Source organism: Vulpes lagopus, chromosome 4 (assembly GCF_018345385.1).
Source record: "Vulpes lagopus strain Blue_001 chromosome 4, ASM1834538v1, whole genome shotgun sequence".
NCBI lineage: Eukaryota > Metazoa > Chordata > Mammalia > Carnivora > Canidae > Vulpes > Vulpes lagopus.
Window position 1 is genome coordinate 68,080,901 of NC_054827.1, and position 24,335 is coordinate 68,105,235.

At 40.3% G+C, this 24,335-nt stretch overlaps 1 protein-coding gene across 14 annotated transcripts in view; it reads right to left on the reverse strand.

Annotated features, from left to right (window-relative positions):
• PAM (peptidylglycine alpha-amidating monooxygenase) overlaps nucleotides 1-24,335 on the reverse strand; it is a 274,617-nt gene that overhangs the window by 146,190 nt on the left and 104,092 nt on the right. For all 14 annotated transcript variants that reach the window (XM_041752522.1, XM_041752527.1, XM_041752526.1 and 11 more), the window contains 2 exons: nucleotides 3,349-3,621; nucleotides 1,637-1,757 (listed from right to left, as the gene is read on the reverse strand). In XM_041752522.1, the coding sequence (XP_041608456.1) occupies nucleotides 1,637-1,757; nucleotides 3,349-3,449 (222 nt within the window). In that variant the 5' untranslated portion in view covers nucleotides 3,450-3,621. The remainder of the gene's footprint in view (nucleotides 1-1,636; nucleotides 1,758-3,348; nucleotides 3,622-24,335) is intronic.

A 24,335-nucleotide genomic window follows, 5' to 3' on the forward strand; every position in this document is an offset into this window, starting at 1 on the left:
TAAATATTATTACTGCAAAATAACTAGAAGAAAAAATAACAGAATAATAATGAACCCTGACAAATGACTATTTGAAAAAATATTAACATTCCTGTGGGAAAAGAGTGTTTAATGACATATTAGCAGAACTCTTTTTTTTAAGATTTTATTTATTCATGAGAGACACAGAAAAAGAGAGGCAGAGTCACAGGCAGAGGGAGAAGCAGGCCCCATACAGGGGGCCCAATGTGGGACTCGATCCCAGGACCCCAAGATCATGACCTGAGCCAAAGGCAGACACTTAACTACTGAGGCATCCCAGGTTTTTTTTTTAAAGCGTTATGTCAGTTTTAACATAAAGCAAATATAGGTAAAAAAAAAAAAACCATTTGTAAAAAGTGAGAAGAGATGAGAAGAAGCACACTTCACAGGTGAGGAACCATCACTGGTGTCTCCCACTCTCAATCTCATTACACCTCTTCTGACTAAATACTGAATCCAGAGCTTATGGAAGTAAAGGCCAGAATAGTAAACAACTGAATGTACAGAAAAGTCATCGCCTGATTATTTGGGAATTCACTACAACAGTGAAGTAGTTATTTATAGATAGCTAGATCATACTCAGGTTTTCAGAGAAATGAATGTCCATCCTTAGTCCCCACAAAAGGACCATGTGTATTTTCTTAGAGCATCTGGATGTCAATTTCCAAGGGATTCTCTACAATAAGTAGAATACTTTTGTTTTTGAAAGAAAGAAAGAAAGAAAGAAAGAAAGAAAGAAAGAAAGAAAGAAAGAAAATACAATGTTATTTGCAACAATGACATCAGCCACTGCAGCTCTACAACACCCGGTCTTCCCCTGTCTCCGCAGCCCTTCAAAAGGAGAAGACTATCTTTTAATGACACACATAAATCCCTGCAGTGCCTGGCTGCAAAGCGTAATTAATTCTGGCCTTTTTATGCTTAATGAAACACCTTGCACACATGACAGCAGTGAGTTCGAGCTTCTTCTAAGACAGGGAAAGCCCTAGCAACAACCTAGTTCTCCTCAAAATGCTCTGTAGGTCACAACTGTATGAGCTCTGCCAATTATTTCTTCAAAATTGACCTCTTATATATACAAAGCAAAACACACCAAAGAAAACTCACAATCGACCACCTGTCTGAAGAGTTTTTCATAAGTTTTAAAAGTGTGCAATGTTTTGTTTGTCAAATTCTTGGCAGTAAACACGTGCTTTTATTTCTCGATTTGTGGCTGCCATAGAAGGGTATTTGAATACAGTAATTTCTCAGATGCAGCTGCTCAATACCATTTCCCTTTATTAGAATAATTTTTCATATTTTAATACATCCTTATACGCCGTATTACAAAGGCTATTAGTCCACTGAGAGTTCCAAAACATGGATTTCCAAGGTTCCATTTCAAAACACAAATAACAGTAGGAGTAAATGTTTTAACAAGAAATTTAAACGGAAAGATTTACCTTGAAAGAGCTACTCCTCTTTATAGAAATTCAATTATTCTGGTCCTATCTGAGGAGTCCTGAAAGCAAGTGCGTACTTTCAAAGAAGTTACTACTCCGGTAAATGCAGTTTCCCCGCTTCAATCACAGACAGTACACGGAACAAGGGGTAAGAAATAGAAAATTCCTCTCACCTGTTTAGGTGTAACTCCAGGCATGTGAATATCCAATGCAAAATCTGATGAATCAATAGGAATTACTGGTCTGGTGGTACCAAGACATTCATTGGAAAATGACCTGGTATTTTCCTTAAACCTTAAAAAAGAGGAACGTTTCAATATCCTTGAACTTACATAATGGAATCCTAACACGAGAAGAAAAAAAAAAAAAAAAAAAAAAGAATCCTAAAACCTTTGGATGAAAGATTATCGCTTTAGATCCAAACACAACTCTACAAGATATAATGACTATATAATGTTCTAAACCCTCAGAATTGCATTTTCTAGTCTAGGAGCCACGTATGCCCAACTCGGAAGCAAAATATCACCAAAGCAAGCAGGCAGGCTCTATTTAAAACTCGATTCAGTAAAAGCTTGTCAACATCTATCTGATGAAAATGCAATATTGGTAAATTAGAAATTAACACAGGCATGCCAGTTTTCTAATGGCATAAACCTTAACCAAAGCCCAGGGAGATTTTTACAACTATTTCCTAACGTCCAGCATCCCTAACCAGAAACAAAACACCCACAATATCGCCAGTAGGCAGAGCTGGGGGGGCGGGGGGGGGCTGCTGTGTGAATCACAAACGTCCAAGCACATGAATATTTAATAGGGTGCCTAGGAGGAGCGTGCACCCGCTCAGGGGTCCCTCCAGCTCTTCCCGGCCCCCCATCGCCTTCCCCCACCGCGTGTCTGTGTCGCTGTTTCATCCCTGGAGCCGCTTCGGGCCTGAAGGACCCAGCAGGGAGCGGTCAGCGCGGGAAACCGCAACTTTAATGGGAGTTTTCGGGGCCGCAGGGCAGCTGGGCTCCGCAGGGGGGCGCTCTGCAAGGGGCTCCCCACGGGGCACGGGGCACGGGGTGCGGCTCCGGGAGGCGCCAGGGGGAGCCCCGAAAGTCCAGGATGCTGGCGGGGTCCTCGGGGTCGGGGGCGGGGGGCTGCTCGGGGTCCGGGTCGGGAGGTGGGGGTCGGGGCCTGGGCTCCTCGGGCTCGGGGTCCGGGCTCCGTGGGGTCTGGGGTCCGGGCTCGGGCTCGGCTCGGGGTTCGGGGTCCGGGGTGGGCTCGGGGTTGGGGTCCGGGGTCGGGCTCGGGGTCGGCTTGGGGTCCGGGCTGGGGGTCGGGATCCGGGGTCAGGCTTGGGCTCGAGGTCTGCTCGGGGTCCGGGCTCGGGGTGGGGGTCCGCTCGGGCTCGAGGTCCGGGGTCCGCCCGGGCTCGGGGTCCTGCTCGGGGTCGGGGGTCCAGGGTCTGCTCGGGGTCGGGCTCGGGAGTCTGCTCGGGGTCCGCCCGGGCTCGGGGTCTGCTCGGGGTCTGCTCGGGCTCGGGGTCTGCTCGGGCTCGAGGTCCGGGGTCTGCTTGGGGTCGGGGGTCCAGGGTCCGCTCGGGGGGGGTCGGGTCGGTCTGCTCGGGCTCGGGGTCTGCTCGGGCTCGAGGTCCGGGGTCTGCTCGGGGTCGGGGGTCCAGGGTCTGCTCGGGCTCGAGGTCCGGGGTCTGCTCGGGGTCGGGGGTCCAGGGTCTGCTCGGGCTCGAGGTCCGGGGTCTGCTCGGGGTCGGGGTCGGGGTCCGGGGTCTGCTCGAGGTGGGGGCTCGGCTCGAGCTCGGGGTCCGGGGTCGGGGGTCCGCGGGGTGGGGGGTGTCGGGGGAGCCGCGCCCCAGCCGCGGGGCCGGGGGGGGGGGGGCACCCACCTCTTCCACACGGAGAGCGGGCCCCGGAAGCCGAGGGCGCGGGCGAGGCCGAGGAGCAGCAGCAGCAGCAGCAGCAGCAGCGGGCGCGGGGGGCGGCCCATGGCGGCGGCGGGGGCGCGGGGGCGCGGGGCGCGGGGCCGGGGCCGGGGCCGGGGGCCGGGGCCGGGGCCGGGGCCGGGGCCGCCTCCGGGGCCGCGCGCCACCCTCAGGGCTCAGGCCCGCCGGGGAGCGCGCGGGCTCTCGCTCCCACCCGCGTCGGGCATCGCTCGGAACCTGCAAAACAGAAGCGGGTAACGGAAGAGGCTTCCACGCGCGCCTCTGCGCCCCGCGCCCCGCGCCCCGCGCCCGGCTCCCCCTCCCTCCCCCTCCCTCCCCCTCCCCCTCCCTCCTCCTCACCTCTCCCCCTCCCCCTCCTCCCTCCCCCCCTCCGGGCACCCAAACCGCACTCAGGACCTCCGCTCAATGCAAACAAAGTTCTGCACGCGAGAGACTCAGGCGCGGGGGGGGGACCCCACAACCAAGGGGGCAGAGACCGAGCCCTTGCGCTCAACAGTGACCAAACCCTAAAAGACTGAACACAGGCGGGTTCACACACGTGCACCGGCCGCACCGCAGACTTAGGGAGAAAGGCCCCTCCCCCGGTCAAGGATGATCACCCAAGAAGTGGTCTCTGGGATTCTCAGGATGATTTTAAAACAGGTCCAGGACCCACAGCTAATGTGGTATCTGGCATGTAAATGCCTACTTAAACATCCTTATTGGATACCCAAAAGTAATGATTTCTTGCACATGCATCCCCAAAGAGAGTCTTTGCTGAATAAAGTTTGGAGGTTCCGGATGCAATGCAATTACAAACAGTGGGGAGCAGCTCGGCCGGCCCCCAAACGAATTTTTTATCTACAAAGGGTATGATCAAGAATTTAATATACATGAGAAGCCATGCAGAACTCAGGATTTTAGAAGATTCAAGGAAGCTAAATTTTGAAATAGGCTCCCTTTGACTGGACTATTTTTCGGAATATGCTTCAGGCTACTTATCAAGTTTGTGACTTTTAGTTACAAAATATTATTTTAAGATGTATCATTCATAATATGAAAATAGTTTCAAAGAACCATATGTCTGAAAGTTTTATTTCAATCACTAATGATAATTAACCATGATTTGAGGAATCTCAAATAAATGCCTTAGCCAGGGGAATAAAAGTAAAAACCAAAAATCAGGAAGATCATACAGAAGTGCATCAAATACAAATAACACGTGACTGACTATCCAACCAATCCAAGGCTGCTTGGGCCCACCAGCTCCCAAAGACCACAGTTAATTTACATAAGCAATGGCATTTTTAAAAGACTGATGATATCTATTTGAATCTTGTCTTTGGCTTGCTCTTTGAGCTTCCAGCAACAAAAACCTTCAACTTTGTCTGAATCCTGTGGGTAAAGGAAAGAAGTCCTTGTAGGGGAAGAGAAACAACTGGCCTGAAGGATATACTATTGCCTTTGCGACAAAATATAATCCTGTCTCATGACAATACGTCACATTCCCTGAAGTTCTTTTCCTTTTTTTTTTCTAATATAGGTGAAGAAGGGATTATATTTTATTCTTTCATGCAGAACAGGATTCAAGGACAGTCCTTCCAGTTGGCAGGGAGATACGGTACTAGACCAAACACTTGAAACAAATTTAGTATTAAAATTCTCTAACAGGAACACATCCTTAAGCACTAGCCTTTGAAAAAACATCCCACTTATCTTGGATTGATTTTATTACCTTTGATGTCCCTAAAACACCCACTAAGAGATAGATAACTGAAGTTGTGGGTAGAAGCAAAGTTGAGATTTATAGCCATGAGCTGAACAGAAGGTCCTATGAAATAAAAGCTAATTTTGCTTCTTGGTGCTCCATGCCTTGTAAACTAAAGACAAGATACCAATCACCATAGGGGGAAAAAAAAATCATGACTCACCATTTCATTTGTTATAGTTCTTGATCATTGTGGAATATGCAATATTCAAATCTTAGTGGCCAATTGACTCAGGATTTTAAAAATTCAAAATACAGTTCCTTGAGATAATCCATTCCCTCACCCCCAAAAAACCTATTTCGTCGTTTCGTATTCTGTTCAAAATATTGTTGGGTTTTAGAAAATGAATTAAACTGAAAGGGAATATAATCTATTAAGGGAGATGAGGACTTAACACAATTAATAGAAACTATGTTTAGAATGTAGTATTCCTACACTCCAGTACTATAAAAAGGACGCGGGATTTTGAGGAAGAAAAGATCATTTCAACCTTCAAGAGGAAAGTAAGAAAAAGAGAATGGTAAAGTGGTTGTCAGTGGAAGCAGGAACGTGGAGGGTTGGGTTTTCACCATGGGAGATGAGCAGTGTATACTTCAGGTTTAGGGAACGGCAGGGGCAGAGGAGCCCAAGTGATAGAGCCCAAGTGGTGGGCAAGTGCAGATTTACTATTTCATTTGTAATACAAAGCAAAAATTGTTTCTACATCCACAAATTCTTAGGAAAGATGATGTATAGTTGATAGCAGTACAGGTATTATTTTCAGGAACAGTAATATTACGTAGTAAGTACAGCCTAGTACAGAGGACCATAAAACTAATTTGGCTTTCATGAAGCAAGCATTCCATTCCTCTCAATTTTTGTTTAAAAAAAAAAAAGAAGGTAGTTGAAATTTGTAATTGATCAAAGAATCAAATAACTATATTGGTCACTAATTCATAAATTCATTTATTCAACTAGAGAGAATCAAGATAGCATAGTGGCTGAGAGCTTGTAAGCCAAAGAAAAACTGCCCGGACGCCTGGCTCCATCCCTGAATAGCCCTGTGAAACTGGGCAAGTGCCTCGCCTCCCTTTGCCTCAATTTCCTCAAAAGTAAAATGAATGATCCCACCACCTGTAGGGCTGTTACAAGAAGTGCATGCATTCATATCCTTAGAACAGTGCCAGACACATAACACATGTTCGCTATTACTATTCTTGCAACAAGTATTTATTGAGTGCCCAAGTGTATATTAATGCTGGGGATGGTGATGAGCAAGACAGAGAAAGTTCTCAGTCTTTACTTTCTAGTGGGAGGGAAAAAAAAAACAATGGAAATAACTACCAAATTATAAATTTCATCTTCCTTTAAGGCGATTTTATGTGGTTTCCTACAATGACTTATGATTAAACCGATGAAAGGCTGCATATCTATTCACATAGCGATTCAACTCTAGGGATTTATTCTTAGGCAAAAATTGAACAAGGGGCATAAACATGTTTAAAGTGATATTTACTCACACTGTTTATAATAATAAAGAACCATTTGTTCATAACAGCAAAGAACTGGAATCAATTGAGATGCTCATCAATGGGAGACTGGCAAGAAATTTTTTTTGGATATAAAAACTTGAATCCTATGCATCGCTTTAAAAAAGGACAAGATGAGTCTCTTTTTTGTAGGAAAGGTCATATTCGAGGACATAATGTTTTTTCTTCTTCCATAATTAAAAAAAAAAAACATGTTTAAACTGTCTTAAACTTACAGAAATGTTCCAAGTACAAATAATTTTTTTTTTCTTTAACTATTTGAGAGTAAGTTGCTGATGTGGTGCTTCATCATCCCTGAACACTTCAGTGTGCATTTTCTAAATTATATTCCACTACACAATCATAAGATAGCCATCAAAATAAACGTATTTCCATTAACACATTACTACCATCCAATCCTCAGGCTCCAAACTTTGCCAACTAGCCTAACAATATCCCTTATAGCAAAAGTATCTAGTTCAGAATCCAGCGTTGTGTGTAAAGTTGTTGCATGTCTAGTTGCCTTCATTCCAAGAGTTTCTCGTTCCGTCTTTATCTTTTCTGACCTTGACTCTAAGACTGCAGGTCAGTTGTTTTGCAGAATGCCTCTTAATTAGTATTTGTTTTCTGTTTCGTAAGGACTAGATTCAGGGTATGCCTCTCTGGGAGGAATATCACAGAAGTAATGCTGTGTTCTTCTCAATTTTCTGTATTCGTTGTCCTTTGCCACATATCAAATCATCCCAAAACATAGTAGTTGAAAACAAGAGTACCCTCAAATGGTCTCTGTGCATGGGGACAAGAAAACAGGTTGGCTGGGTGATTCTCTCATGAGGTTGCAATCAAGATGTTGGCAAGAGCTATGGTCATCTGAAGGCTTGACTGGGGCTGAAGGATCTGCTTGCAAGGTGGCCTACTCACAGGGCTGGCGAGTCAGTGCTGGCTGTTGCCAGAAACAGCTTCTCTTCACTCTGTAGCCCTCTCTCTAAGGCGACATAAGGGCCCTCACAGCACGGCAGCTGCCTTCCCCCAGAGTGAGCAAGGTCTTTTAGCCTCTAGCATCTGTAGTCACATGCCATCACTTCTATAACATGCTGTGTTACCAGGTCAGCCCCACTAGGGTGGACAAAGGCGACCCAAGGGCAGGAATACTGAGAGGCAAGGATCATCTCCTCGAAGCCTGGCTACAACTGCATCTCATGAGGTGGCACGCAATTCTGATTTGTTCCATTACTGATGTTAATTTTAATCATTTGATTAAGGTGGTGTCTTCCAGGCTTTTCCACTCTAAAGATATCATTTTTCCCTTGGTAGCTAATGTTTTTCTGGTGGAAAAGTCATTTTTGACTTAATAAATATTCTAATTCTTTTTTTTAATGTTTCTCTCTTTTTTTTTTAAGATTTTATTTACTCATGAGAGACACACAGAGAGAAGCAGAGGCACAGGGAGAGGGAGAACTGTGGAGGTCCTGTGGAACTCAATCCCAGGACCCTAGGATCACAACCTGAGCCACCGGCAGACACTCAACCACTGAGCCACCCAGGCGCCCCTAAATATTCTAATTCTTAGTCGACTTTCATTTTATTCAGTTATTTATTACACCATTAGGGACTCATTGTTTCTTTATTCAGTAGGTTTTAATCTCTTACTAACTCCACGTATTTACACTATTTATTTTGATGCTCCAACTGCCTCAGTTGCGGCCTCTTGAAGGGAGCTTCTGCATCCTTCTGACACATCCCATCATCCCTTCAGCACTTTCTGGCTTTTTTGGCCCTTTCCCCCATCTGGGTTCAAAACCCCACATGAAGCTTTTGTTTTTGTGCTCCTCATTCCCCCTTGGCCTTTGCTGACATCCTACAGTGGGCTGCCCCCACACACAGATGCCTTCTTTACCTCATTTGGACTATGACACATCCCATCCCATGCTCCACACTGATGCCCTCCTTACCGAGGTGCGTTCCATACTCTATGCCCGGCTGCCCTTCCTGAATGCCTATCCTGCTCAGCCCCACATAACAACTGTAGGACTGGAGTGTCCAGAAAGAGAAAAGAAATCACATTATAAAACAGTATACACATGTATTTATAAATCTGAAGTAGTATGACTCCGTTGGATTTCCAATGGTTTTTCTACGGGGATAAGTGGGGGGGAAAGGTAAACTTTCACTTTCCATTTATATGCTTTTTCTGTCTTTTAATTTTTACAAGCTTATATTACTTTTTGTAATCAGAAAAATACAGATACACATATGGATGTAGATATGCATTATAAAATATTTTATTGGGTGTGAAGCTATATATTTCAATTTACATGTTAATTTCTATCTGAGCTAGGTGATGCTTTGAAAAACAAATGACTCTCCTTTCTTGGCAATCACCTTACGAACTAAATTTTATGGTGGTTTTATAGCTGTAATGCAGGGTTTCTCCAGCTCAGTACCAGCAACAGTTTGGGCCAAATACTTCTTTGTTGCAGGAGACTGGCCTGTGCATTATAGGATGTTCAGCAGCATCTCTAGACTCTCCCCACTATATTCCAGCTTCCTTCAGTCGTGGACAAGAAAAATGTCTCGAGCACTGCCAAATGTCTTCTGGAAGGTAAAAATCACCTCCGTTGAGGATCAGTGTTGTCATATGGCTCTTTAAGATGAAGCTTAATTTGTAAATCAAATGTCATGCAACTCCCTTCAAATATATATGAGACATAAATTGCCAAAAAACTTGCAGATATGGAACTTCGAAAATAACAATCAAAAAAGCAAGTAATGTTTATTGACCTATGTGCCAGGTGTTGATTTTATACGTATCATCTCACTGAATTCTTATGACTTTGAAGCACAGGCTATTATTCCCATTTTATGGATGATGGACCTAAGCCTTAGAAAAATAATTAACTTGCTCTGGTTCCTCGGCAGTAGAGTAAGGATTCAGATCCTGGCTTGTAGACTCCGGAATATGTTCTCTCAGCCCGTTTTTCAACATAAAAAAGACTCTCTCTATTCACAGGAGGTGTTTTCTTCAAGTGCAAAAGGGCAAGTCCTCTGAATATCATTTTATTATAAAATAGTAGCCAATGTTTCTTGAGCAACTATTACATAACAGGCACTGTGCTAATAATAAAGCTCAACTGAATCCTCAAATGAAGTTCACACCATTATCATTCCCATTCTACAAAGTAGAAACCGGACACAAAGATAACTGGTAATTCGCCCAGGGTACGTGGCTGGGATTTAACACGGGCAATTTGACGCCACACTTAACTATTCAGTTATCAAGGTAACCTAGTCTTTTTTTTTTTTTTCATTCACATATTAGGAAGCATTCATATTTCCTCTGCAAGCCTACTAATATTACTCAGTTAGCTAATTCAGGAAGGACAAATTGAAGATTTATGACTAACGTCCAAATCTGGCCTCAGTGTAGGTTTTGTTTGGCTTGCATGAACTTTTCCCAACTGAATCTGAATTCTGAGAAAACATTTCAAAATGAAAAGCTTTCACGTAAAAAGTGTCTTCTGAAGAACTGTAAAATCTGGCATCATTGGACCCATATTTCCATATGGCAACAATTAACTGAGCCAAGTAGTGTCTTCCTTTTTAGACAGGGCCAGCAGTCTGCAGATTGCCACAGTCCCCACTGCTCCCTATTATCCCAGATCCTGAGGACAAGAGTAGTTATTTTTTTATTTTATTTTTATTTTATTATTTTATTTTTTTACATATTTTTAATTGGAATTCAATTTGCCAACATATAGCATAACATCCAGTGCTCATCCCATCAAGTGCCCCCCTCAGTGCCCGTCACCCAGTCACCCCCACCCCCCACCCACCTCCCTTTCCACCACCCCTTGTTCGTTTCCCAGAGTTAGGAGTGGATATTTTAACTGCCACCCAGCACAAGGTACAGTTGTTGTCTGTGTATTCATTGAGGTCTTTATTTTGTTTTGTTTTTAACACCTGTCCAGCCTTGCTCATTATCATTACTAACTGTACCCTCAAATCGTCTGTGTTGGCGGCCCAGAGGTATACCCTTTCTCTGCAAGAAGGTTCACTTCACCCTATACATAGCATAGAATTTGCCATTTTTTGATATACACATAGTAGTTGCTGCTTTTTTTTTCTTTTTTCTTTTCTTTCTTTCTTTCTTTCTTTCTTTCATTCTTTCTTTCCTTCTTTTTAAGGATCTCTCCATTACCAAGGCATACCAAATTGAGTGGTATTTTCTGCACGTGGATTTATTTGGGATTCGTTATTTTAATATGTAGCCAATTTGAAGTATTTTCCCCTTGCAAGTGAAAATTGGCTGGGTAACTATAGAATATTTATGTTAAAAAAATCTCAGGAGTACCATTCAGCATATGATTCTACTGGAATAACAACTTGCCAACAGGAACAAATTTTACTTTATTTTTTGGTTTCCATGATCAGTACCAGATGCCCTTTAAATATGTTCATTAGTCATCAAATCGCTCAGTCCTGTAAATACTTCCATGGGGAAAAAAAACAAGAGACATTATTCTTAATTAAATTTCTCAGCTTTGACTAATACAAATGTTACTTCATAACACATGTATCTGAAGTCAGTGCTGGCATGCTTTAATATAAGATAAAACAGATCCCTGAGTTCCAATCAGCACACATCTTTTAGTTCTAAGGACTGAACTGGGAAGTTCTTAAGACACTAGTGCCCCGCAGAGCAAGGCATTGCTGATGATGCCAGAGACGTACAACAGCTCCTTTGTATGCTACTCATTGGCCTAGCAGGTATCTTATTTATTTATGAGCTCAGAACAGCATGTAGAATTTAGTTTCAGAAAAAGAGCACAAAGCACTTCTGCAGCTATCACCACTTTTTTCCTTTAGACATTCCTGCTGAGTGACAGGGAACAGGGTGTCAGCCTTGTCTTGCAGAGACACTTAGCAAGGTGAGGAGCCCTCAGTGATTTCTGTCCGAACTCCTGGTGTAAGTCAGAGATGCAGGCCTAAGATTACAGGCTATCTCCACAGTAGGTCACTTCAAAAATTAACAAACTCTCTTCTTCCTCTTCAGCGAAGTTTCTCAGAAACTAGTTTGAAACGAATACCCAAGACCGACTAAATCTCCACTGTCTGTTTTTCAATAAAGTGCGGATCACCGAAAGACCCACTGATTTTGCTTCTGAAAGGTGTTTTGCCGCTACTCTTGTACTGCTTCCTTTGTGGGTCTTTGCACTATTATTTTCTCACCTTCTTAAGAGGAAGTTAGCATAGAATGGGGGTTGGGAGGGTAGCCCCAGTTAAGTGCAAATATCTAGTGCTGGGCTTTGGGCTTAGAAGGAATTGGTCTCAAGGTTGGGATCTGCCTCTCCTTCTTTCTTGCAATAATCAACACATTTTTAAATGAGATGTCCTCTTTTGTAGGGATTTTTTTTTTTTTTTTTTTTTTTTTTTTTTGCCCTCTTTGATTCCACATCCTTAGGCCTGCTTATTTCGAAAGCGCTTTACTACATATTTTGTTAAATGCTTCCTGATGACTTCAGAGGCAGGAGCTATTAACTACTCATGAGGTCTGGCTCAGAGCCAGAACATGCTAAAAATACATTTAAATTAAGTATTCTTTTTTCTTGATAAGTAAAAAATCTACAGGAAAATATCCAGATCCTCATTCAAAAAATACACTTAACTTTATCTTTCTGCTTCTTGTGATACTTACACAGAAGCATTTTCTCCCAGAGCAGAACCAAATTTCCAAATGATTCTCATGTTTTCCATTTCAAATGTCCAAGTCCTCACAAAAAAATACCCACAAACATATCCTGTTCCCTTCCATAAGTCTGGCTATCTTTCTCTTCAGGCCTCTCAACTCTATAATTACAGTATTGAAAAGTGGACTCTGTAATCATATAATGCTATTATACGATTGAAAAACTTATGGGAATTTTTCATAAAGATTATAAAACAATGCCAAAACATTCTCTCATTTATATAATTCTGCTCAATTGAGTTTACAATAACCTGGAGGGATTCTATCAAATCTCCACTACACACTGCCCCCGTCAGCCCATCTCAACTATATAACTGGAAAGCCACTAACAAGAGGAACAGAGTTGCTTAAAAACATTTTAGTGGTTTTTTGTTTTTTGTTTTTTTATATTATGGCATAGAAGTCACAATAACATTTAACTTAATCATAAGCAGGGCCTTTGAATTTTTAAATATGCAATTCACCATTGAAAGAAGTATAATGTACCGAAGTAGCTTATATTCAGGTTAATTTCCAGTCTATAATAATAGTTTTCTTTGATCAGTGTCCCCAAACTCCCCATGAACTATCAATGAAGAGATACATAATTTTCTTCTGGTTGCAAAGGATCAAAGCATTCTTATGTTTGCTAGAACTCTTTGATTCTGCTGCACAAACAGGTGGTGAATTTATTTCAATGCTATTAAACTCTTTCTTGCTGTCTTGAGCTTAGGAAGAAGTGGTTTATTTTAGTAAGATGCTTAGAGGCCATTTTGCTCTTCCCCCATTTTTAATCTTCTTTACAAGATTTCCCATAGTGATTTGTACTACACTCTGGACCTGAAAATGAAAGCTAAAAAAGGATGAGGCCCATGATCTTCCGGGTTGCAGAGAACACTCTGGGTGGAGTCCTGGTGGTCCTACTCCAAGGATGTGAGGCCTGAGCACACCCATTTGATTTTGTTTGCCTTCTCTCTCCATTGTGGAAGTCCTATGTTCTAACCTCGAGTCATGTTGTAACTTAAAGTTGAGTTTTTAAGTCACAGAAAAATGTGAAATAGCCCAATTGTATTGGCCAATTTTAACCAAAATAAAGAGGCCCACAACAGTATCAGAAGGAAAACTGGCTCCCATCTTTGAAGTAAGAAAACCTCTTTCTAAAATCACAACATTCTATGGACCTACCCATGATCATAATGACACTTTCAATGATAAAAATAATATTTAACAATTACTGAGCACTTGCTATATGCTAGACAGTGTTTTAAGTACTTCTCATGTATTATTTATTTCACTTAATTTTCACAACACGCTTTGAACTAGAGCATTATCTCCATTTTACAGATGAGGAAATAGAAGCATGGAGAGGTCAAGGAACTTGCTTGACATCGACAATGGCTGATTTCAGAGGTAGCAGCTATTAAACTCCAGGCTACACTTGATAGAGACTGTAAGTCTGGTATTTGTTTATTAAGAAAATACATAAAGGCTAAGTAAACCATTACTGATTCAGTAATGCTTCTCAGTGAATTTGTATTTTATCCCCCATATAACTAAAACCAATAGTGCACATAAGACATGAAATGTCACATCACACAATGCCTGCTTCCAAACAGTATTCCAGGCTCCACCCCAATCTCCCTCCCTCCAGTGGATTCTGAGTCAAAAGGTGGAAACCACTGGTGTAAAATTGGGAGTAGAGACTTGCACTTGAAATCAGAAGTTGTGGTTTTAAGTCCCATTTTAGGGATTCATTTCACATTTCTGAATTTTGGTTTCTTCCTGTACCAATAAGGGGTAATTGATAAACGCACTACCAAATGGCTACCTTGAGAAACACAGTAATCTGAGCAAATTCTGAAATGACAAAAGCGCCATAGAGACATAAGTCCTTGTTAGTGTTTCAGGTTCAGCTTTATCAATGGATAAACTTAAAATTCTTTCTTAAATTTTTCTAATATTGCACTGTTCATTCTGAATGTACTTATGCATCATCTTTGAGTAAAGTTTCAGAGTACTAGAACATCTTCAGATGGCAGACACTGTGAAATTATACTTGGAAAGTCAAGGGAAAAATAGGGCTAAAAGATCCAAATTTAAACACTCTTCCCAACAAGAAAAATAAGAGCAAAAATAGTAACTCTGTCATTCAGCAAAAAGAGAACTAAAATCTTAACCTAAATGATTTGAAATGGGCTCCAGTAATCAGGAAGAACATTTATGTTTCAAGGGAATTACCAATGTTCTGTCGAGATTATTAGGAATCATTTACTGGGTACAGGCTCTGACAGGTACAGTATGTCATGGCCTTTGAGTTTGTGTCGCATGACTTAGGAAACCACACAGAGGCAGGCTTGCAGAACCAGCTGTCCAAAGAAATCAGTGGTGGAGGTAAATAACATGAATTTTTATTACACAAGCAGTTAGATTTTCTTCTGGGAACAAATAAATATAAAATGGTAGACCCAAATAGGTGCTAGGGATTTAAGTGAGACAGATTCCTGTTAGTAATGCTTGCCTATCTCTTTATAGGAGTATTGACAAGAAACCTAACTTACTGTTGCTAAGGCATTTTGACGATGAAATGTGCTGCATAACTACTAAGCACTACACAAGTATTAAATGCTTTATGTGTTATCAAGTTTACTACTATTTACTTGATTCTACTGAATTCAATATTTATTCCTAAATAGAAGGATTATGTGAATTACTTTCTGGAAGATGGCTCTTTTGAAACAATTTTTTTCAGCATTTGAAATGGAATTTTAACAGCTGGAATACAGGCACAAATTTTATTTTCTTAAGAATCTGCTTCCCATTATAATGAATTTCTATGACCATAAGGTTAAGTCTCTCTTTCAAATAGCAAAGAAATCATGTAGATTAAAAAAAAAAAAAAAAAAAAAAAAACTGGTCATAATACAACTCAGGACAATATGGAAAACTCTATCGATATAGCAAACAATGTACTGCCAGTCAAGCAATCCCACCAAAATATTTATCTCTCTTGAAATAGCACACTCCTAAAGATTTAGTAAAAATAGAAGCCAACTTAAAGAAAAACAAACTGGACCTTAGGCCTTTAAATACTCTATTCATAAAGGTATAGTAGTTACAGATTTAGAGTGATCATATTTATTATTACCTTAAAATACATTAAGGGCATCATCAAACCTTTTAACAACATAAAACTATAAACTAATCAGTGGTTCACATAATCAGTCCTGAGGTATATGAGAATATACTTAAAAGAAGCTGACCATTTTATCTTTCAATATGATTTCCCGGGAAATTTATGTCTCTATCAATGCATTCAAAGTTAATGGCCTATGCTTGACCAGCTGGTCATTCCCACTATCATAATGGCCAGCAAGATAACTGCTTCATTGATTCAGGGATGGATACCAACTGGAAGGCAGTTCCCAGGCTGGTCCTGCTGGTATACACCTAGGAAAAAACTGTACTGATTCCTGCTCTTTGGGTATAATAGAATTAGCGTTTTATTTCATGATATCCTTATCTATGATGAAAGAGAAGTTGAATGACAGAAGCAAAAGAATAGTATTATTAAACATGAGCGGAGTTCATTCAAACAATGGGAAAATACACTTTAAAATATTTGATCAATGAAGTCAAGGTTAAGAAAGAAAAGGTGAAATTTCTCCCTCCATAAATAATAATAGCACTCACATGCACTGGCTTTTCTTGATCTCAAGACCACAGAATTGTTTTAAGATATTAAAAAATATATTATAAACTGTTTCATTCTGGTTTAGCCTGCTTTGGTCCTTGTTCCTGAAACTTGGTAATTGTCTCGTTATCTTCTCATAAAATATCAAAAATTTGCTTGTTATCAAAGAGGTCAACAAATTTTTTATCAGTAGGCTTTATCTTAACCAAACGCTAGTATTAAAACTAGAAAAGTAAATGGATTAAGCAGTATTAATTTGCCTGAAAGAATAAAACTGTGAAAAAAAAAAAAAAAAAAGAATAAAACTGTGATAAAATCTCCCTTTCATTTTGATATTTAAATCACTATTGGCATTACATTATAATGAGATAAAGGTTCATTAAGGCAGCCTTTGTTATGTAAAAACAAAACACACTGGAGGGGAAATTCTTTACTGAGTTACAATTATCCCCCAAGGATATAGCAAATAAGATAGTATTAAAATATTTAAGTTTAATTATGCAATATGTTCCAATACATAATCAAAATACGTATATACACACAAGTATTTCATTCACTCCTGAAACCTTCTAAATTTTTCTCCTAAGGAGAAAGTCCACATTAATAAAATTATAGAAAAATTCTAAGGAGAAGCAATTGTACTTTTATGCATATAAAATAGTATTTTCTAAACTGGAGAATGCATGTGACTGTGGGGAGTTCTCCGTACATACTTATTGTCAAGTTCTCTCCATCCCACATTCCTACTTCTCCACACTGATCTGAACAGTAAATTATCCTGCCTTTTGCTTTCCCAAAATGGGACCTACTAATTTAAGTTCCTGTCCCCTCATATTTGCCCCACAAATTAATTTACGTGAACCCAAGACCTAACGGTAGTCCTTGGCTACTGCCGCTCTTTTATCTACCCTTGCAATTCTTTTTTCTCAATTCTTCATATCAAAATTTCCTAAGTCTGAATTTTGTAGAAACCACACCTGCTCTAAAGGAGACACACCGCAGCAACCCACAGCTGGGTAGCTAATGGCTCTTAGTTCTTAGAGTCAGCATCAACAAACATTGGGCTGTGGTAACCAAAAACCATAGGTTAGCTAACAGATCATGATACAATTGTTTTAGTAGATCATGGTTATTAACAAATGAAACCAGACTTGTCTAACAGATTTTCATCTACAAATATTGTTATGTGCAAAAAGTACCGTCTATGTTATTTTTCACACCACCGCATTTACTAGAACTGCTGAGAGGACTGTATATATGATTTCAAACCTAAGTTGATTTCTTTTTTCTCACTCTTGAAAAGGGTTACATCTTTGTGAAAGCAGTTCTTACAGCTTTGTTTTCAACCAGCTAAAAATGTTTTATATATAACTCTAACCTGTCACCCTACACATTCTATTGTCCGAATTATACTGTTTTCTGATCCATATTTATGTCTTGAGACAGTAACTTTTTGAATAAAAATAAACCTATAGTAAAAAAAAAAAAAAAGCCATAAATAGGGATAAGTAGATACCAGTAGCCATAAGGGGAAATCACCCAGGACTGGTCACCAAATGGGCATGTGACTTCCTTTAACCAATGAAAGGGGAATAAGCAGTGAATTGTGTTAACCCAAACTCAAGTTTTAAAAGCCATTGTAGTAATTCACCACTCTCTCTCCCTCTTTTCCTTCTGTGTTACCTACTGCAAGAAATACTCACAGCCCTTCTACTCAGTGACAGGTGGTGTCAGAGGGAGGCTTCCCCAACAGCCTGAACCAAGATCCTCCTTGAGGGAGGCTGAAGGCAATAAAAGGAACAGCTACCCTTATAGAGACTTGAATTTAGAAATTACCCAAATATTTACATATAAATAGAAAGCTGAAGAACCAGGTAATTTCAGTGGGCTAATTTAATTCCTTCCCAGCTACCCAGTAGGGTAGATGTTAAGACCTGTATCTGAGTTACAGAGAAGAAAGGGTGTGATTTTCAATCACACTCCCATGCCTACTCCTACCCAATGCACTATGTTTGCTAAGGCCTCATACTCATCTCCAGGTAGAAAAAAAGTGTGTTGGGTTTTTTTGTTTTTGTTTTTTTTCTTCCCAATCCCCTCAGACTGGAACTTCCTCCTACCTGTTCCAACATTGACAAACTCAATAAATGTTAAGCAAATGAATGGGAACAAGGGATACAAAGAAATACAGCACACAGTTCTCTAGGGTCTCATAGTAAAGTTTGAGAAAAATTATCATACTTAAATTTGGTTATATATTAAGTTTCAGAAAATTGGAAATAAACTTTAAATTAATTTTTTAAATCAAAGTAGTAGACATACATAGTTAAAAGTCGAACTAGTACTGAAATCCTACAATGAAAATAGCAGTCACCTGCCCAGCTACCTCAAGTCCTATTCCTCAGATGCTACTCCTTTTCAACTCTTAGAAGGCTATTCTGGTATTTCTGGTATTTAGCCACATTTTTCCAAATGTGTTAATGTTCTGGTTTAATGATTCACAGTTCTATTATCTACTTACTTCGGAAGACGAGGATTTAAGACTCATATACCCCCTCTTCTTGTACCACCAGCTTTACAATAAACGTAACACAATTTTATTTCCTCATGGTAAGTGTACTCTTTAATCCTCATCTATTTCACTCATCTTTCCACCCACCTTCCCTCCGGCAACCATCAGTTCATTCTTTATAGTTCACGGTTTCTTGGTTTGTCTCTCTTTGTTCCTTTGCTCATTTGTTTTGTTTCTTAAATTTCACATATGAGTGAGCTCATATAGTATTTGTCTTTCTCTGACTCCAATTAGCATAATACACTCTTGCTTTATCCATATTGTTGCAAAGGGCAAGATTTCATTCTTTTTTATGGCTGGCTATGTTCCATTGTGTGTGTGTGTGTGTGTGTGTGTGTATACATCTCCTTTATTCATCTATGATGGACACCTGGACTGCTTCCATAGTTTGGTTATTATAAATAATGCTGCAATAAATGTAGGCGTGCATGTATCCCTTTGAATTAGGGATTTGGTATTTTGGGGGTAAATACCTAGTAGTGTGATGACTGATCATAAGGTAGTCCTATTTTTTTGAAACTTCTATACTGAGGAACAAGAGGCTACATCAGTTTGCATTCCTATCAACAATACAACAGGGTTCCTTTCTCTCAATATCCTCTCTAGCGCTTGTTCTTTCTTGTGTTGTTGATTTTAGCCAATCTGATAGGTGTAAGATGATATCTCATTATGGTTTTGATTTGCATTTCCCTGATGATGAGTGATGTTGAGCATCTTTTCATGTGTCTGTTGGCCATCTGGATGTCTTCTTGGGAGAAATGTCTGTTCTTGCCTTCTGCCATTTTTAGTTGGATTTTTTAAATCAATTTTTAGTTGGATTATTTGTTTTTAGGTATTGAGTTGTATCAGTTCTTTATATATTTTGGATATTAACCATTTATCAGATATATCATTTGCCAGTATCTTCTCCCATTCAGTAAGTTGCCTTTTAGTTTTGTTGCTTTTTTCCTTCGCTGTGCAAAACGTCTTTTGAGTAAACAAATGAGCAAAGAGGGGGAAAAAGAGAAAGACAAACCAAGAAACAGACTCTTAACCATACAGAACAAACGTAGTCACCACAGGGGAGGTGGGTGGGGCAATACCCGAAATAGAGGATGAGGATTAAAGAGCACATTCATCAGGATGAAAAAAATTAAATTCAATTTAAAAAATGCATCACAATAGTGTCTGTTTGGCTTCAAGTAGTATATACAAATATTTTTTTAAATTAAGTAAACTGTGGGTAAATTAATTTTGAGAATTGGATATCATTAAAAATTTTTTAAAGAAAAAAAAAGTTGCCACTGATTATTTCTTTGTAATTAAATTCCTTGTTCTCAATAAGATTATTTTTAAAATGTAGATTCCAGAGCACACATTTACTGATCCAGATTTAACAGTTTTTGGTAAGGGCCTGAAATGTGTATTCTGATGCAGGTGGGATGAGGATCAATTTTGAAATCACAGCCTGGGAGTTTTGATCACTCGGCAGCAGGCATGGCATTCCAGGATCTTGCAGAAAACTGACCATCATCTTAAATCTGCTGCATGACAAGCTACCATAATGGTGAGATCCCCAAACCAACAGGCTCCCCTCAGAGCCATTTAGGATCAAGATCTGACTGTTATTTCTCTCTCTCCTTGACTTTTCTTCCTTAGGGCTTCACTTTATTGGGTCAACCACATCTAGACTGACCTATAACACACAGGGTGTGGGGCGTGTATGGGAAAACCATTCCACTTGCACTAATCTAGGATTCTACATCTTGTTTCTAAATATGGGATATAGATGAAAATAAAAAGCTCAGAGGCTACCATGAGGGCACAGGTGGGCTTTTGATGTATGAGGGAAAGCAGACAACTGGATAGTCTTCTATTCACAGTCCACTATACCCACTCCCCTGCCCTTCCAATAACGATATACTGAAATCTCTTGATGTCAGTGGCTGCGATTGAAACAGAGCGAGATGACAAGAGAAGGCCTCATGTGCACTTCAGTTCCATCTGACCTCTCCTTAGTCCAGATCACAGTATCTTCAAGGATGAGTAGAGCCTTTGTAGCTCTTGGGAAGAGCAGAGGCTCCACATGGACCACAAGAAACATGAGATGTCAGGGAGTACGCCAGCTTGCAGAATTACAAAAAAGCCACCATTTGTTTTTCACACTTTTTTTTTTTTTTTTTTCACACTTTTTAAAAAAAACTTTCCATTCAGTATTTTTGTTCCCGGAAGGCAGGAAATTCTTCTATTAGTCCAATGACCATAAGGTAAACTTGGATATTTGTCTAACAATCTCAAATGTTAAAAACAGATCAGTATAAGTCCAAATAGGTCTTCTGACAGCTGATAAGTACAGAGGGGTGGACTACTGACAAAGGACCTTTTAATTAGAAGCTAATGTACATATGTCTACTCTGAAGGCAACACTTTTTTTTTCTAGTAAATAGTATGTATTAGTGACTCTAATTTGATAAAAATGGGTTTAAATTTCTATCCCAAACTGAAACTATGTTAAGGTGAAGAAAATTGTTTCTCCAACTAAATGACTAAAAATAGAACTAAAAAAGAGAATTCTTATTTTTGAAAGCAGTAGATATCTTTAGTGTAGCATCTACACCATCAATAAACTGCACAAACAGCACTAATTTTCACAAAAGCTCAGTGCTAATCCTCAGCTTTGCTAATTTATGAAGACAGCACGCACTTGTGCTCAACAACAATGCCTCTAAAATATAACAATGGCATCTCTCTTCCTGCCATCTTAACGTTCCTGCCTGCTTCTCTTGACTGCTTCTGTTATCACAACACTTTTGACGAGGAGTAACTGGCTTTTGGGTACTTTGCCAAAACCCTGATGCAAGGTTTTGATGCGCTATCAATGCGTGTATACAAAGAGGGTCTCCAGCAAAATAAATAAACAATAGACTGAGACTAGGAACAAAACGGTCAGCACAATCTATTAATATGTTAATCTTGATCATAATGAACAGGTTGTTGACCAACTGTAGCTAATGAGAATGAAGTCAAGGTGGTATATACCCTTACTCCTGTTCTCTCCTTCATCTTCCTTATCAATCAATGCCTTGCCTTGAAAATATACATATGCACATCATGGGGACTTGTTAAATTTATCATATCCTAGGGTCAATGATTACAAGTCTAACTACCACCAACTGCTTCAAAATTTGAGCCTTGGCTCACAAGAAGGATTTAATAGGAGCACGTACTCAGATCACACAGTGATCAATCAATCACTACTTCTAGAAAAAATAAATGATGGTACACACTTCCAGTGCATCAACAGCTACCGAATATGTATACAATGAGCAACATCAACAACATCCCACAGGAGTTCTGGTTTTCCTTTCAGCTCCGACCTATGATTTTGATTCTGTGGCCCTGCGCCTAATAATGGTTCTCATTTCTTGAGCACTGACTATATGGCAGTGTTCTGCTTCTCCTGCCTTCTTCTGCTTTGTTCACTGCTACATCCCGAGCATACAGAACAATGCCTGACAGATAGCAGGTGCTCAAAAATGCTTGTTGAATGAATGAATGAATGAGTGCTTTACTGCCTCACAACAATCCTATGAGTTAGGGTTTGTTTTTTTTTTTTTAATTATTCTTACTATATAAACATGAAAACTGACAAAATGAGGTTAAGTGACATGTTCCAGGTCCCTCAGCTCTTCAATGAAAATGCAGGATTTGAAACACTGTCTTGTAGAACCAGGAGATCCCAAAGCCTACCCACGAAACCTGCTGCACACATCAGGCTTCATAGTGACAGGCCAGCAGAAGGAACTCATCTCTCCTTCTCAAGTGGAAACAAGCTCCTCTTCCCACTGCTCTCAATTGCCAGGACCCTTTCATTTGTACTTCCATTCAGGTTCTATCAATTCTTTCTTCATTTTGTGGAAAGGAAGGAGAGCTACCATTCACTAAGTACCTATCAAATCATGTTCTAAGTACCATGTGGGCACCTTCAGGAATGTCCCCTTATTCATACTCCATCACAATCTTCTGGGTAGGCATTTCTTCCCTCATTTCATGAATTTAGGAAATGAGAGTCAAATCTTGCCTCAGTAGTTCCCAAACTTATCCAATAATAAGAATCATCTGAGGCAGGAGGAGGGGGCTTACAATGGTAGCAGATCCTACTCCAAATCCTTAGACTCTTGTTTGGATGAGGAGACTAGATTTGCCTGACTCCCAAGCTAATTGCTAACCCTTGAGGTAGGGGCCACATGTCAGGCATCTTTGTTCCCCCCACTACACATACTAAACCCTGACAGTGTCTCACCTTTCTACAACATAACGGTTTATAAGGTACATGCCCATGACCCTCCAGAATAATCATAATAAGTAAAGATGACAGGCATCAACAGCCTCTTCTTATAGGTGAGAAAAACAAGGCACGTGTAGGTTCTATGGCTCCCGGATAAAGAATAAAAGAGAGAGAGAGAGAGAAGGAAAGTAATGGAGAGAGAAAAAGAGAACATATTTTATAATTCAAAAAATTTTACCCAATTCTTCTCCTCCTTCTGACACTCCCAGTGGGAAATCACACTATATATTTTTCAAGTCCCAGCATGAAGTAAGAGGTTTGTAAAGAGGATCACACAGGCTATTTGGAATAGACCCCTCAAAAACAGTTATTTTTCTTGCCAATAATCAATCAAATCTTCACCATGTTCTTATCTTCCCCATTACAGAACCGGTATTCTGTAAGACAAATTCTCAAAATGGGGCATTATGGAAGAATGTGTAGGATGCGGTGTGTATTTAACGAGAAAACTCCATAATTCTCTGAGTGATTTCAGCTTTAATTGAGTTTCTTTAGGATATTTCCACTTAAATAAGTTCCCAGAAAAACTTTGCCCCTTTTCATCTAAAGCACTCTCGCTGGAATAGTCAGGAAGTTTAGAGAGCTGAATGATATTAACCTAAATGTAATTTTGCTATCTTTAGCTCGCTCAAGTAGATACATTTTCATAGCGCAAGAGATCTAAAATAAAAAAAAAATTCTTTCTTTTAAATTTAATTGTAATTGCTCCCCCAAATAAACACAATTGAGTCCCCTGCACTGCCAGCACCACCAGATTTTAGATAATATCGTGAGAGCATGCACCCATTCCAAAAAGTCAACTTCTTCTTCGTACTTGGCAAGAAAACCATGAGAGGGTAAAACCACCCTAGAATTTGAACCAGGGCTTCTTCATATGAATTGAAATGCTAGGCCCCAAAAGCTCAGAACCATATACCCTTTGAGTGAAAGGGAAGTCAAACTGTGTGTAAGAGCTCACAAAGTGGGACTTGGGTGAAAGAGGAAGGGCCATTTGCCACTGAGTGGTGGAACCAAAGCAGCAGGACCAGGACACCCCCACCCCCAGCCCTGAAATGTGGGGCCCATTCTTCAGCTGTTGCTAATTAGCCACTTGACTTAACTGGGCCAATCTAGACACCTCTTCCTGGAAATGATTTTGCAAAAAATGAGATATTAGCTGAAGGGCCAAAACGACATCAGGGGAAGCCACAGCAAAGCCCTTAGCAAGCTGAAGTGACAGGAAAGAGAAGCCGGAACATGACTTCACAAATCAAAAGAGAAGAATAGAGCAGACACAGAAGTGACGGGAACCAGGCAACACCACAGGAGCATCCTTGGGTCCTAACAGGGTTCTATCCCAAAATCCTAGCACATTTCCTTCTC